Below are 14,830 nucleotides of genomic sequence, written 5' to 3'. Positions count from 1 at the left end.
CTCTGGCTAACATTCCCACTGCACAAAAACATTTTTTAAGAAAACAAAGGGAAAAGAAAAAAGGGAGGGCATTAAGTAGAAAGCCGAGACACAGTGTACTATGGCGTTCTTGCATGCACATACCGGTGACAGCTGGTGATGTTGGAGTGATGGGAATTGCAACAGCCTTGACAGAGGCCAGCAGCTGCTCTTGGACTGTTGGAAGCTCACTGAAGTCGGACACGGTCAGGGCATAATTGGGGTCAGATGAAATTCTCTGCAATTCTCTGCTATCAGAGCCCCTCGATCCTATTCCAAAGGTCAAAACTCCAAGCTCTTTCAGAGAGGAGGCTGCTGCATCAACACTGTCAGATGACCTTCCCCCACTAAGCAAAACCAGTATCTGCGGCACACCATCCAGTCGCCTGCTGCCAGAGGTGGCAGTAAAGACATTGTCTCTGACGTACTGGAGACTGGCCCCCGTGTAGAGGGGTCTGCCTCCTTTGTGCCTCAGACCTCTGACACTGTCAAGAATGTCTTCCTTTGTCGTGTAGCTGTTAAGATAGAAATGGACCTCTGTGTCTCCACTGTACTGGACCACAGAAACGCGGTCTCTGTTCTCATCTATGTTCAATCTCTCCACCATTCTTTGCACAAACTCTTTCATTGCTGGGAACCCATTCCTAGTGCCATCCGATCCATCCAGCAGGAAGACAACATCTCTCCTCTGCCTACGGCCCTCAGCTAAGAAATAACAGTCACACGTAAGATGGGGACATTGTAAGGAAAAAAATAACGGAATAGGGGAAAATAGCATATTACATTACATAGTAGATGCTTTGCAATTAATCGTGCTTTCTGTGTTTTTTTGATATCAACTCACCTCCCACAAAGATTTAAGACTCAGGAAGAAATCATTTTCCTTCTCTAACTAAGTAGAACTACAGGTAAAGCACACCTCACTACAACATTAAAAGCTTTGAGGAAGTAGAAGAAGCATGTTTATTTCTTTCTTACCTATCGTCGTGGTAGTGGTAGACATGACCTCTACAAATACTGTGTCAATGTTGCTGAACAGCTGCTGTTGGACACTTGGAAGGTCAGCAAAATCACTTACTGAGAGTGCATAACTAGGCTCATGGGAGATCCTCTGGAGTTCGCTGCTGTCTGAGCTCCTTGACCCTATCCCAAAGATAAGCACTCCCAGCTCCTTCAGGGATGAGGCCGGTTTATCAACATTATCAAATGACCTTCCACCACTCAGCAGAATCAGTAACTGGGGCACACCTTCTACACGTCTGCATCCAGAGGAGGCAGTGAATATATTGTCCCTCACGTACTGCAAAGCTGCCCCTGTGTTGAGGGGTCTCCCTCCTTTGTGCCTCAGACCCCTGACTGTGTCAAGTATGTCCTCCTTTCTTGAGTATGTGTTAAGATAGAAATGGGCCTCTGGATCTCTGCTGTACTGGACCACGGACACGCGGTCTCTGTTCTCAGACACATTCAGTCTCCCCACCATCCTTTCAACAAAGTCGCGCATCGCAGGGAAAGAGCTCCTAGTGCCATCCGAACCATCCAGCAGGAACACCACATCCCTCTTTCGCTCAGCTAAGGATAATGAAATGGAACACAGAGTCACGTGAGCACTTGGCATCTGATATTTTCTGTAGGTGTATGCATGCTCTAGCTGGCAACAGCAAATGGGAAAAGACTCTCCCGCCCTTTAAGTTATTTTACAACCAATCGATGGCCAAATGTAAGTCCCATCTGCTAAAATAATACCTCGTTTTGGTCAGAGTAAAACTGCCTAAATTTAATGAATGCGAAGCAGTGAAATAAGGTCTAAATTTAAAGGTTATATTGGTCAAAAGACAAAAACTTTGCCTAAAGCAAGCTAACGAGTGAATGAACAAACACTTTAAAATCTATGAATGTCTAGTCTAGAGTTCAAGCCCTTGGCTTTTTAGTCTAATTTCCCATGGCTCTGCTCACATGCAGTGCTAACTTAAACTGTTCAGGGTCAACTGCACGCTTTGCAAAGAGGAGCTCAGAGTACTGTTTTCTAGAGGCATGCGGGAATCTGTCTTACCCGGCACAGTAGTTGTCACCGGCTTGACTTGACCAAGCACATTGTTGAGGGAGCTGATAAACTGCTGTTGGACACTGGGAAGGTCAGAGAATTCATTGATGGACTGTGCATAGGTAGGATCATTGGCAATTCTCTGCACCTCTCTGCTGGAATTTCTGGTGCCGACACCAAAAATCAAGATCCCGCCCTGTTTCAAGGCGAAGGCAGGTGTATCTATGTTATCGCTTGACCGTCCTCCACTGAGGAGGATGAGAATCTGAGGGACACCCGCTTGCTTTCTACTCCCCGCAGAGGCGGTGAAGACATTGTCCCTCACGTACTGGAGAGCTGCCCCAGTGTTGAGGGGTCTCCCTCCTCTATGCCTCAGACCTCTGACAGAGTTCAAGATCTCTCCCTTTGTTGTGTAGGTATTCAGATAGAAATTGACCTCTGCGTCTCTACTGTACTGCACCACGGCAACACGGTCTCTGTTTGCATCTATGCTGAATTGCTCCACTAATCTTTGCACGAAGTCACGCATCGCTGGGAAAGTATTTCTAGTGCCATCTGATGCGTCCAGCAGGAACACTACGTCCTTTCTGGGTATGGCGTCATCAGCTAGGAAAACAAAACAGCATCATTAACACCAGGACATTTCAAAACATCTTTAGAACATCACGTTAGTTCACTACTCCTTTGACTATCTAAGCTGCGAGTAATCAACAAGGCACAGCCTGTCAGAAAGCTCTTGTGAAGTTCTGCCATGCACATACCGGTCAGAGTCGGAGAAGTTGGAGTGACAGGCATTGCAACATCCTGGACAGAGGCCAGCAGCTGCTCTTGGACTTTTGGAAGCTCACTGAAGTCGGACACGGTCAGAGCATAATTGGGGTCGGATGAAATTCTCTGCAATTCTCTGCTATCGGAGCCCCTCGATCCTATTACAAAGGTCAAAACGCCAAGCTCTTTCAGAGAGGAGGCTGCTGCATCGACACTGTCAGATGACCTTCCCCCGCTAAACAAAACCAGTATCTGCGGCACACCCTCCAGCCGCCTGCTGCCAGAGGTGGCAGTAAAGACACTGTCTCTGACGTACTGGAGAGCTGCCCCCATGTTGAGGGGTCTGCCTCCTTTGTGTCTCAGGCCTCTGACACGGTCAAGAACGTCTTCCTTTGTCGTGTAGCTGTTCAGATAGAAATGGACCTCAGCGTCTCTACTGTACTGCACCACAGAAACACGGTCTCTGTTGGCCTCTATGTTGAATTTCTCCACTACTCTTTGCACAAAGTCACGCATAGCTGGGAAAGAATTCCTAGTGCCATCTGAACCGTCCAGAAGAAAGACTACGTCCCTTCTGGGTGTGGTGTAAGCAGCTAGGAGGGGGGAAACAGCATCATTAACGGCAAGAAATATCAATAACGTTCATTAAACTTCAGAATGTCATATCAGTTCACCCCCTCAATAACAGTCCAAGCTCTGGCTAACATTCCCACTGCTCAAAAAAATTTTTTTTAAGAAAACAAAAGGAAAAGAAAAAAGGGAGGGCATTAAGTAGAAAGCCGAGACACAGTGTACTATGACGTTCTGCCATGCACATACCGGTGACAGCTGGTGATGTTGGAGTGATGGGAATTGCAACAGCCTTGACAGAGGCCAGCAGCTGCTCTTGGACTTTTGGAAGCTCACTGAAGTCGGACACGGTCAGGGCATAATTGGGGTCAGTTGAAATTCTCTGCAATTCTCTGCTATCAGAGCCCCTCGATCCTATTCCAAAGGTCAAAACTCCAAGCTCTTTCAGAGAGGAGGCTGCTGCATCAACACTGTCAGATGACCTTCCCCCACTAAGCAAAACCAGTATCTGCAGCACACCATCCAGTCGCCTGCTGCCAGAGGTGGCAGTAAAGACATTGTCTCTGACGTACTGGAGACTGGCCCCCGTGTAGAGGGGTCTGCCTCCTTTGTGCCTCAGACCTCTGACACTGTCAAGAATGTCTTCCTTTGTCATGTACGTGTTAAGATAGAAATGGACCTCTGTGTCTCCACTGTACTGGACCACAGAAACGCGGTCTCTGTTCTCATCTATGTCCAATCTCTCCACCATTCTTTGCACAAACTCTTTCATTGCTGGGAACCCATTCCTAGTGCCATCCGATCCATCCAGCAGGAAGACAACATCTCTCCTCTGCCTACGGCCCTCAGCTAAGAAATAACAGTCACATGTAAGATGGGGGACATTGTAAGGAAAAAAATAACGGAATAGGGGAAAACAGCATATTGCATTACATAGTTGATGCTTTGCAAGTAATCGTGCTTTCTGTGTTTTTTCCATATCATCTCACCTCCCGCAAAGATTTACGACTCAGGAAGAAATCATTTTCCTTCTATAACTAACTAGAACTACAGGTAAAGCACACCTCACTACAGCATTAAAAGCTGTGAGGAAGTAGAAGAAGCATGTTTATTTCTTTCTTACCTATCGTCGTGGTAGTGGTAGACGTGACCTCTACAAATATTGTGTCAATGTTGCTGAACAGCTGCTGTTGGACACTTGGAAGATCAGCAAAATCACTTACTGAGAGTGCATAACTAGGCTCATGGGAGATCCTCTGGAGTTCGCTGCTGTCTGAGCTCCTTGACCCTATCCCAAAGATAAGCACTCCCAGCTCCTTCAGGGATGAGGCCGGTGTATCAACATTATCAAATGACCTTCCACCACTCAGCAGAATCAGTAACTGGGGCACACCTTCTACACGTCTGCTTCCAGAGGAGGCAGTGAATATATTGTCCCTCACGTACTGCAAAGCTGCCCCTGTGTTGAGGGGTCTCCCTCCTTTGTGCCTCAGACCCCTGACTGTGTCAAGAATGTCCTCCTTTCTTGAGTATGTGTTAAGGTACAAATGGGCCTCTGGATCTCTGCTGTACTGGACCACGGACACGCGGTCTCTGTTCTCAGACACATTCAGTCTCCCCACCATCCTTTCAACAAAGTCGCGCATCGCAGGGAAAGAGCTCCTAGTGCCATCCGAACCATCCAGCAGGAACACCACATCCCTCATTCGCTCAGCTAAGGATAATGAAATGGAACACAGAGTCACGTGAGCGCTTGGCATCTGATATTTTCTGTAGGTGTATGCATGCTCTAGCTGGCAACAGCAAATGGGAAAAGACTCTCCCGCCCTTTAAGTTATTTTACAACCAATCCGATGGCCAAATGTTAGTCCCATCTGCTAAAATAATACCTCGTTTTGGTCAAAGTAAAACTGCCTAAATTTAATGAATGCGAAGCAGTGAAATAAGGTCTAAATTTAAAGGTTATATTGGTCAAAAGACAAAAACTTTGCCTAAAGCAAGCTAACGAGTGAATGAACAAACACTTTAAAATCTATGAATGTCTAGTCTAGAGTTCAAGCCCTTGGCTTTTTAGGCTAATTTCCCACGGCTCTGCTCACATGCAGTGCTAACTTAAACTGTTCAGGGTCAACTGCACGCTTTGCAAAGAGGAGCTCAGAGTACTGTTTTCTAGAGGCATGCGGGAATCTGTCTTACCCGGCACAGTAGTTGTCACCGGCTTGACTTGACCAAGCACATTGTTGAGGGAGCTGATAAACTGCTGTTGGACACTGGGAAGGTCAGAGAATTCATTGATGGACTGTGCATATTTAGGATCATTGGCAATTCTCTGCACCTCTCTGCTGGAATTTCTGGTGCCGAAACCAAAAATCAAGATCCCTCCCTGTTTCAAGTCGGAGGCAGGTGTATCTATGTTATCACTTGACCGTCCTCCACTGAGGAGGATGAGAATCTGAGGGACACCCGCTTGCTTTCTACTCCCCGCAGAGGCGGTGAAGACATTGTCCCTCACGTACTGGAGAGCTGCCCCAGTGTTGAGGGGTCTCCCTCCTCTATGCCTCAGACCTCTGACAGAGTTCAAGATCTCCCCCTTTGTTGTGTAGGTATTCAGATAGAAATTGACCTCTGCGTCTCTACTGTACTGCACCACGGCAACACGGTCTCTGTTTGCATCTATGCTGAATTGCTCCACTAATCTTTGCACGAAGTCACGCATCGCTGGGAAAGTATTTCTAGTGCCATCTGATGCGTCCAGCAGGAACACTACGTCCTTTCTGGCTATGGCGTCATCAGCTAGGAAAAGAAAACAGCATCATTAACACCAGGACATTTCAAAACATCTTTAGAACATCATGTTAGTTCACTACTCCTTTGACTATCTAAGCTGCGAGTAATCAACAAGGCACAGCCTGTCAGAAAGCTCTAGTGAAGTTCTGCCATGCACATACCGGTCAGAGTCGGAGAAGTTGGAGTGACAGGCATTGCAACATCCTGGACAGAGGCCAGCAGCTGCTCTTGGACTTTTGGAAGCTCACTGAAGTCGGACACGGTCAGAGCATAATTGGGGTCGGATGAAATTCTCTGCAATTCTCTGCTATCAGAGCCCCTCGATCCTATTCCAAAGGTCAAAACGCCATGCTCTTTCAGAGAGGAGGCTGCTGCATCGACACTGTCAGATGACCTTCCCCCGCTAAACAAAACCAGTATCTGCGGCACACCCTCCAGCCGCCTGCTGCCAGAGGTGGCAGTAAAGACACTGTCTCTGACGTACTGGAGAGCTGCCCCCATGTTGAGGGGTCTGCCTCCTTTGTGTCTCAGGCCTCTGACACGGTCAAGAACGTCTTCCTTTGTCATGTAGCTGTTCAGATAGAAATGGACCTCAGCGTCTCTACTGTACTGCACCACAGAAACACGGTCTCTGTTGGCCTCTATGTTGAATTTCTCCACTACTCTTTGCACAAAGTCACGCATAGCTGGGAAAGAATTCCTAGTGCCATCTGAACCGTCCAGAAGAAAGACTACGTCCCTTCTGGGTGTGGTGTAAGCAGCTAGGAGGGGGGGGGGGGGGAACAGCATCATTAACGGCAAGAAATATCAATAACGTTCATTAAACTTCAGAATGTCATATCAGTTCACCCCCTCAATAACTGTCCAAGCTCTGGCTAACATTCCCAATGCTCAAAAAAATATTTTTTAAGAAAACAAAGGGAAAAGAAAAAAGGGAGGGCATTAAGTAGAAAGCCGAGACACAGTGTACTATGACGTTCTGCCATGCACATACCGGTGACAGCTGGTGATGTTGGAGTGATGGGAATTGCAACAGCCTTGACAGAGGCCAGCAGCTGCTCTTGGACTTTTGGAAGCTCACTGAAGTCGGACACGGTCAGGGCATAATTGGGGTCAGATGAAATTCTCTGCAATTCTCTGCTATCAGAGCCCCTCGATCCTATTCCAAAGGTCAAAACTCCAAGCTCTTTCAGAGAGGAGGCTGCTGCATCAACACTGTCAGATGACCTTCCCCCACTAAGCAAAACCAGTATCTGCGGCACACCATCCAGTTGCCTGCTGCCAGAGGTGGCAGTAAAGACATTGTCTCTGACGTACTGGAGACTGGCCCCCGTGTAGAGGGGTCTGCCTCCTTTGTGCCTCAGACCTCTGACACTGTCAAGAATGTCTTCCTTTGTCGTGTACGTGTTAAGATAGAAATGGACCTCTGTGTCTCCACTGTACTGGACCACAGAAACGCGGTCTCTGGTCTCATCTATGTCCAATCTCTCCACCATTCTTTGCACAAACTCTTTCATTGCTGGGAACCCATTCCTAGTGCCATCTGATCCATCCAGCAGGAAGACAACATCTCTCCTCTGCCTACGGCCCTCAGCTAAGAAATAACAGTCACACGTAAGATGGGGGACATTGTAAGGAAAAAAATAACGGAATAGGGAAAACAGCATATTGCATTACATAGTTGATGCTTTGCAAGTAATCGTGCTTTCTGTGTTTTTTCCATATCATCTCACCTCCCGCAAAGATTTACGACTCAGGAAGAAATCATTTTCCTTCTCTAACTAACTAGAACTACAGGTAAAGCACACCTCACTACAAAATTAAAAGCTGTGAGGAAGTAGAAGAAGCATGTTTATTTCTTTCTTACCTATCGTCGTGGTAGTGGTAGACGTGACCTCTACAAATACTGCGTCAATGTTGCTGAACAGCTGCTGTTGGACACTTGGAAGGTCAGCAAAATCACTTACTGAGAGTGCATAACTAGGCTCATGGGAGATCCTCTGGAGTTCGCTGCTGTCTGAGCTCCTTGACCCTATCCCAAAGATAAGCACTCCCAGCTCCTTCAGGGATGACGCCGGTCTATCAACATTATCAAATGACCTTCCACCACTCAGCAGAATCAGTAACTGGGGCACACCTTCTTCTACACGTCTGCTTCCAGAGGAGGCAGTGAATATATTGTCCCTCACGTACTGCAAAGCTGCCCCTGTGTTGAGGGGTCTCCCTCCTTTGTGCCTCAGACCCCTGACTGTGTCAAGAATGTCCTCCTTTTTTGAGTATGTGTTAAGGTAGAAATGGGCCTCTGGATCTCTGCTGTACTGGACCACGGACACGCGGTCTCTGTTCTCAGACACATTCAGTCTCCCCACCATCCTTTCAACAAAGTCGCGCATCGCAGGGAAAGAGCTCCTAGTGCCATCCGAACCATCCAGCAGGAACACCACATCCCTCTTTCGCTCAGCTAAGGATAATGAAATGGAACACAGAGTCACGTGAGCACTTGGCATCTGATATTTTCTGTAGGTGTATGCATGCTCTAGCTGGCAGCAGCAAATGGGAAAAGACTCTCCCGCCCTTTAAGTTATTTTACAACCAATCCGATGGCCAAATGTTAGTCCCATCTGCTAAAATAATACCTCGTTTTGGTCAAAGTAAAACTGCCTAAATTTAATGAATGCTAAGCAGTGAAATAAGGTCTAAATTTAAAGGTTATATTGGTCAAAAGACAAAAACTTTGCCTAAAGCAAGCTAACGAGTGAATGAACAAACACTTTAAAATCTATGAATGTCTAGTCTAGAGTTCAAGCCCTTGGCTTTTTAGTCTAATTTCCCACGGCTCTGCTCACATGCAGTGCTAACTTAAAATGTTCAGGGTCAACTGCACGCTTTGCAAAGAGGAGCTCAGAGTACTGTTTTCTAGAGGCATGCGGGAATCTGTCTTACCCGGCACAGTAGTTGTCACCGGCTTGACTTGACCAAGCACATTGTTGAGGGAGATGATAAACTGCTGTTGGACACTGGGAAGGTCAGAGAATTCATTGATGGACTGTGCATATGTAGGATCATTGGCAATTCTTTGCACCTCTCTGCTGGAATTTCTGGTGCCGACACCAAAAATCAAGATCCCTCCCTGTTTCAAGGCGGAGGCAGGTGTATCTATGTTATCACTTGACCGTCCTCCACTGAGGAGGATGAGAATCTGAGGGACACCCGCTTGCTTTCTACTCCCCGCAGAGGCGGTGAAGACATTGTCCCTCACGTACTGGAGAGCTGCCCCAGTGTTGAGGGGTCTCCCTCCTCTATGCCTCAGACCCTTGACAGAGTTCAAGATCTCCCCCTTTGTTGTGTAGGTATTCAGATAGAAATTGACCTCTGCGTCTCTACTGTACTGCACCACGGCAACACGGTCTCTGTTTGCATCTATGCTGAATTGCTCCACTAATCTTTGCACGAAGTCACGCATCGCTGGGAAAGTATTTCTAGTGCCATCTGATGCGTCCAGCAGGAACACTACGTCCTTTCTGGCTATGGCGTCATCAGCTAGGAAAAGAAAACAGCATCATTAACACCAGGACATTTCAAAACATCTTTAGAACATCATGTTAGTTCACTACTCCTTTGACTATCTAAGCTGCGAGTAATAAACAAGGCACAGCCTGTCAGAAAGCTCTTGTGAAGTTCTGCCATGCACATACCAGTCAGAGTCGGAGAAGTTGGAGTGACAGGCATTGCAACATCCTGGACAGAGGCCAGCAGCTGCTCTTGGACTTTTGGAAGCTCACTGAAGTCGGACACGGTCAGGGCATAATTGGGGTCAGATGAAATTCTCTGCAATTCTCTGCTATCAGAGCCCCTCGATCCTATTCCAAAGGTCAAAACTCCAAGCTCTTTCAGAGAGGAGGCTGCTGCATCAACACTGTCAGATGACCTTCCCCCACTAAGCAAAACCAGTATCTGCGGCACACCATCCAGTCGCCTGCTGCCAGAGGTGGCAGTAAAGACATTGTCTCTGACGTACTGGAGACTAGCCCCCGTGTAGAGGGGTCTGCCTCCTTTGTGCCTCAGTCCTCTGACACTGTCAAGAATGTCTTCCTTTGTCGTGTACGTGTTAAGATAGAAATGGACCTCTGTGTCTCCACTGTACTGGACCACAGAAACGCGGTCTCTGTTCTCATCTATATCCAATCTCTCCACCATTCTTTGCACAAACTCTTTCATTGCTGGGAACCCATTCCTAGTGCCATCCGATCCATCCAGCAGGAAGACAACATCTCTCCTCTGCCTACGGCCCTCAGCTAAGAAATAACAGTCACACGTAAGATGGGGGACATTGTAAGGAAAAAAATAACGGAATAGGGGAAAACAGCATATTGCATTACATAGTTGATGCTTTGCAAGTAATCGTGCTTTCTGTGTTTTTTCCATATCATCTCACCTCCCGCAAAGATTTACGACTCAGGAAGAAATCATTTTCCTTCTCTAACTAACTAGAACTACAGGTAAAGCACAGCTCACTACAACATTAAAAGCTGTGAGGAAGTAGAAGAAGCATGTTTATTTCTTTCTTACCTATCGTCGTGGTAGTGGTAGACGTGACCTCTACAAACACTGCGTCAATGTTGCTGAACAGCTGCTGTTGGACACTTGGAAGGTCAGCAAAATCACTTACTGAGAGTGCATAACTAGGCTCATGGGAGATCCTCTGGAGTTCGCTGCTGTCTGAGCTCCTTGACCCTATCCCAAAGATAAGCACTCCCAGCTCCTTCAGGGATGACGCCGGTCTATCAACATTATCAAATGACCTTCCACCACTCAGCAGAATCAGTAACTGGGGCACACCTTCTTCTACACGTCTGCTTCCAGAGGAGGCAGTGAATATATTGTCCCTCACGTACTGCAAAGCTGCCCCTGTGTTGAGGGGTCTCCCTCCTTTGTGCCTCAGACCCCTGACTGTGTCAAGAATGTCCTCCTTTCTTGAGTATGTGTTAAGGTAGAAATGGGCCTCTGGATCTCTGCTGTATTGGACCACGGACACGCGGTCTCTGTTCTCAGACACATTAAGTCTCCCCACCATCCTTTCAACAAAGTCGCGCATCGCAGGGAAAGAGCTCCTAGTGCCATCCGAACCATCCAGCAGGAACACCACATCCCTCTTTCGCTCAGCTAAGGATAATGAAATGGAACACAGAGTCACGTGAGCACTTGGCATCTGATATTTTCTGTAGGTGTATGCATGCTCTAGCTGGCAACAGCAAATGGGAAAAGACTCTCCCGCCCTTTAAGTTATTTTACAACCAATCCGATGGCCAAATGTTAGTCCCATCTGCTAAAATAATACCTTGTTTTGTTCAAAGTAAAACTGCCTAAATTTAATGAATGAGAAGCAGTGAAATAAGGTCTAAATTTAAAGGTTATATTGGTCAAAAGACAAAAACTTTGCCTAAAGCAAGCTAACGAGTGAATGAACAAACACTTTAAAATCTATGAATGTCTAGTCTAGAGTTCAAGCCCTTGGCTTTTTAGTCTAATTTCCCACGGCTCTGCTCACATGCAGTGCTAACTTAAACTGTTCAGGGTCAACTGCACGCTTTGCAAAGAGGAGCTCAGAGTACTGTTTTCTAGAGGCATGCGGGAATCTGTCTTACCCGGCACAGTAGTTGTCACCGGCTTGACTTGACCAAGCACATTGTTGAGGGAGCTGATAAACTGCTGTTGGACACTGGGAAGGTCAGAGAATTCATTGATGGACTGTGCATATTTAGGATCATTGGCAATTCTCTGCACCTCTCTGCTGGAATTTCTGGTGCCGAAACCAAAAATCAAGATCCCTCCCTGTTTCAAGTCGGAGGCAGGTGTATCTATGTTATCACTTGACCGTCCTCCACTGAGGAGGATGAGAATCTGAGGGACACCCGCTTGCTTTCTACTCCCCGCAGAGGCGGTGAAGACATTGTCCCTCACGTACTGGAGAGCTGCCCCAGTGTTGAGGGGTCTCCCTCCTCTATGCCTCAGACCTCTGACAGAGTTCAAGATCTCCCCCTTTGTTGTGTAGGTATTCAGATAGAAATTGACCTCTGCGTCTCTACTGTACTGCACCACGGCAACACGGTCTCTGTTTGCATCTATGCTGAATTGCTCCACTAATCTTTGCACGAAGTCACGCATCGCTGGGAAAGTATTTCTAGTGCCATCTGATGCGTCCAGCAGGAACACTACGTCCTTTCTGGCTATGGCGTCATCAGCTAGGAAAAGAAAACAGCATCATTAACACCAGGACATTTCAAAACATCTTTAGAACATCATGTTAGTTCACTACTCCTTTGACTATCTAAGCTGCGAGTAATCAACAAGGCACAGCCTGTCAGAAAGCTCTAGTGAAGTTCTGCCATGCACATACCGGTCAGAGTCGGAGAAGTTGGAGTGACAGGCATTGCAACATCCTGGACAGAGGCCAGCAGCTGCTCTTGGACTTTTGGAAGCTCACTGAAGTCGGACACGGTCAGAGCATAATTGGGGTCGGATGAAATTCTCTGCAATTCTCTGCTATCAGAGCCCCTCGATCCTATTCCAAAGGTCAAAACGCCATGCTCTTTCAGAGAGGAGGCTGCTGCATCGACACTGTCAGATGACCTTCCCCCGCTAAACAAAACCAGTATCTGCGGCACACCCTCCAGCCGCCTGCTGCCAGAGGTGGCAGTAAAGACACTGTCTCTGACGTACTGGAGAGCTGCCCCCATGTTGAGGGGTCTGCCTCCTTTGTGTCTCAGGCCTCTGACACGGTCAAGAACGTCTTCCTTTGTCATGTAGCTGTTCAGATAGAAATGGACCTCAGCGTCTCTACTGTACTGCACCACAGAAACACGGTCTCTGTTGGCCTCTATGTTGAATTTCTCCACTACTCTTTGCACAAAGTCACGCATAGCTGGGAAAGAATTCCTAGTGCCATCTGAACCGTCCAGAAGAAAGACTACGTCCCTTCTGGGTGTGGTGTAAGCAGCTAGGAGGGGGGGGGGGAAACAGCATCATTAACGGCAAGAAATATCAATAACGTTCATTAAACTTCAGAATGTCATATCAGTTCACCCCCTCAATAACTGTCCAAGCTCTGGCTAACATTCCCAATGCTCAAAAAAATATTTTTTAAGAAAACAAAGGGAAAAGAAAAAAGGGAGGGCATTAAGTAGAAAGCCGAGACACAGTGTACTATGACGTTCTGCCATGCACATACCGGTGACAGCTGGTGATGTTGGAGTGATGGGAATTGCAACAGCCTTGACAGAGGCCAGCAGCTGCTCTTGGACTTTTGGAAGCTCACTGAAGTCGGACACGGTCAGGGCATAATTGGGGTCAGATGAAATTCTCTGCAATTCTCTGCTATCAGAGCCCCTCGATCCTATTCCAAAGGTCAAAACTCCAAGCTCTTTCAGAGAGGAGGCTGCTGCATCAACACTGTCAGATGACCTTCCCCCACTAAGCAAAACCAGTATCTGCGGCACACCATCCAGTTGCCTGCTGCCAGAGGTGGCAGTAAAGACATTGTCTCTGACGTACTGGAGACTGGCCCCCGTGTAGAGGGGTCTGCCTCCTTTGTGCCTCAGACCTCTGACACTGTCAAGAATGTCTTCCTTTGTCGTGTACGTGTTAAGATAGAAATGGACCTCTGTGTCTCCACTGTACTGGACCACAGAAACGCGGTCTCTGGTCTCATCTATGTCCAATCTCTCCACCATTCTTTGCACAAACTCTTTCATTGCTGGGAACCCATTCCTAGTGCCATCTGATCCATCCAGCAGGAAGACAACATCTCTCCTCTGCCTACGGCCCTCAGCTAAGAAATAACAGTCACACGTAAGATGGGGGACATTGTAAGGAAAAAAATAACGGAATAGGGAAAACAGCATATTGCATTACATAGTTGATGCTTTGCAAGTAATCGTGCTTTCTGTGTTTTTTCCATATCATCTCACCTCCCGCAAAGATTTACGACTCAGGAAGAAATCATTTTCCTTCTCTAACTAACTAGAACAACATGTAAAGCACACCTCACTACAACATTAAAAGCTGTGAGGAAGTAGAAGAAGCATGTTTATTTCTTTCTTACCTATCGTCGTGGTAGTGGTAGACGTGACCTCTACAAATACTGTGTCAATGTTGCTGAACAGCTGCTGTTGGACACTTGGAAGGTCAGCAAAATCACTTACTGAGAGTGCATAACTAGGCTCATGGGAGATCCTCTGGAGTTCGCTGCTGTCTGAGCTCCTTGACCCTATCCCAAAGATAAGCACTCCCAGCTCCTTCAGGGATGACGCCGGTCTATCAACATTATCAAATGACCTTCCACCACTCAGCAGAATCAGTAACTGGGGCACACCTTCTTCTACACGTCTGCTTCCAGAGGAGGCAGTGAATATATTGTCCCTCACGTACTGCAAAGCTGCCCCTGTGTTGAGGGGTCTCCCTCCTTTGTGCCTCAGACCCCTGACTGTGTCAAGAATGTCCTCCTTTCTTGAGTATGTGTTAAGGTAGAAATGGGCCTCTGGATCTCTGCTGTACTGGACCACGGACACGCGGTCTCTGTTCTCAGACACATTAAGTCTCCCCACCATCCTTTCAACAAAGTCGCGCATCGCAGGGAAAGAGCTCCTA

General features: G+C 47.2%; 1 protein-coding gene across 1 annotated transcript in view; it reads right to left on the bottom strand.

Moving 5' to 3' along the window:
- Nucleotides 1–5,103, bottom strand: part of col6a3 (collagen, type VI, alpha 3) — a 44,702-nt gene extending 39,599 nt beyond the window's left edge. The window contains exons 1-6 of the mRNA XM_059500790.1: nucleotides 4,521–5,103; nucleotides 3,647–4,246; nucleotides 2,821–3,420; nucleotides 2,069–2,665; nucleotides 997–1,587; nucleotides 124–723 (exon numbers count right to left, since the gene is read on the bottom strand). Of these exons, the coding sequence (XP_059356773.1) occupies nucleotides 124–723; nucleotides 997–1,587; nucleotides 2,069–2,665; nucleotides 2,821–3,420; nucleotides 3,647–4,246; nucleotides 4,521–5,103 (3,571 nt within the window). The remainder of the gene's footprint in view (nucleotides 1–123; nucleotides 724–996; nucleotides 1,588–2,068; nucleotides 2,666–2,820; nucleotides 3,421–3,646; nucleotides 4,247–4,520) is intronic.
- Nucleotides 5,104–14,830: the final 9,727 nt, after the last annotated feature.

The sequence above is a fragment of the Carassius carassius genome, chromosome 19 (assembly GCF_963082965.1).
Source record: "Carassius carassius chromosome 19, fCarCar2.1, whole genome shotgun sequence".
In the NCBI taxonomy this organism is placed as follows: Eukaryota; Metazoa; Chordata; class Actinopteri; order Cypriniformes; family Cyprinidae; genus Carassius; species Carassius carassius.
The sequence above is the reverse complement of the archived record's forward strand: the minus strand, read 5'-3'. Positions and strand labels throughout refer to the sequence as shown.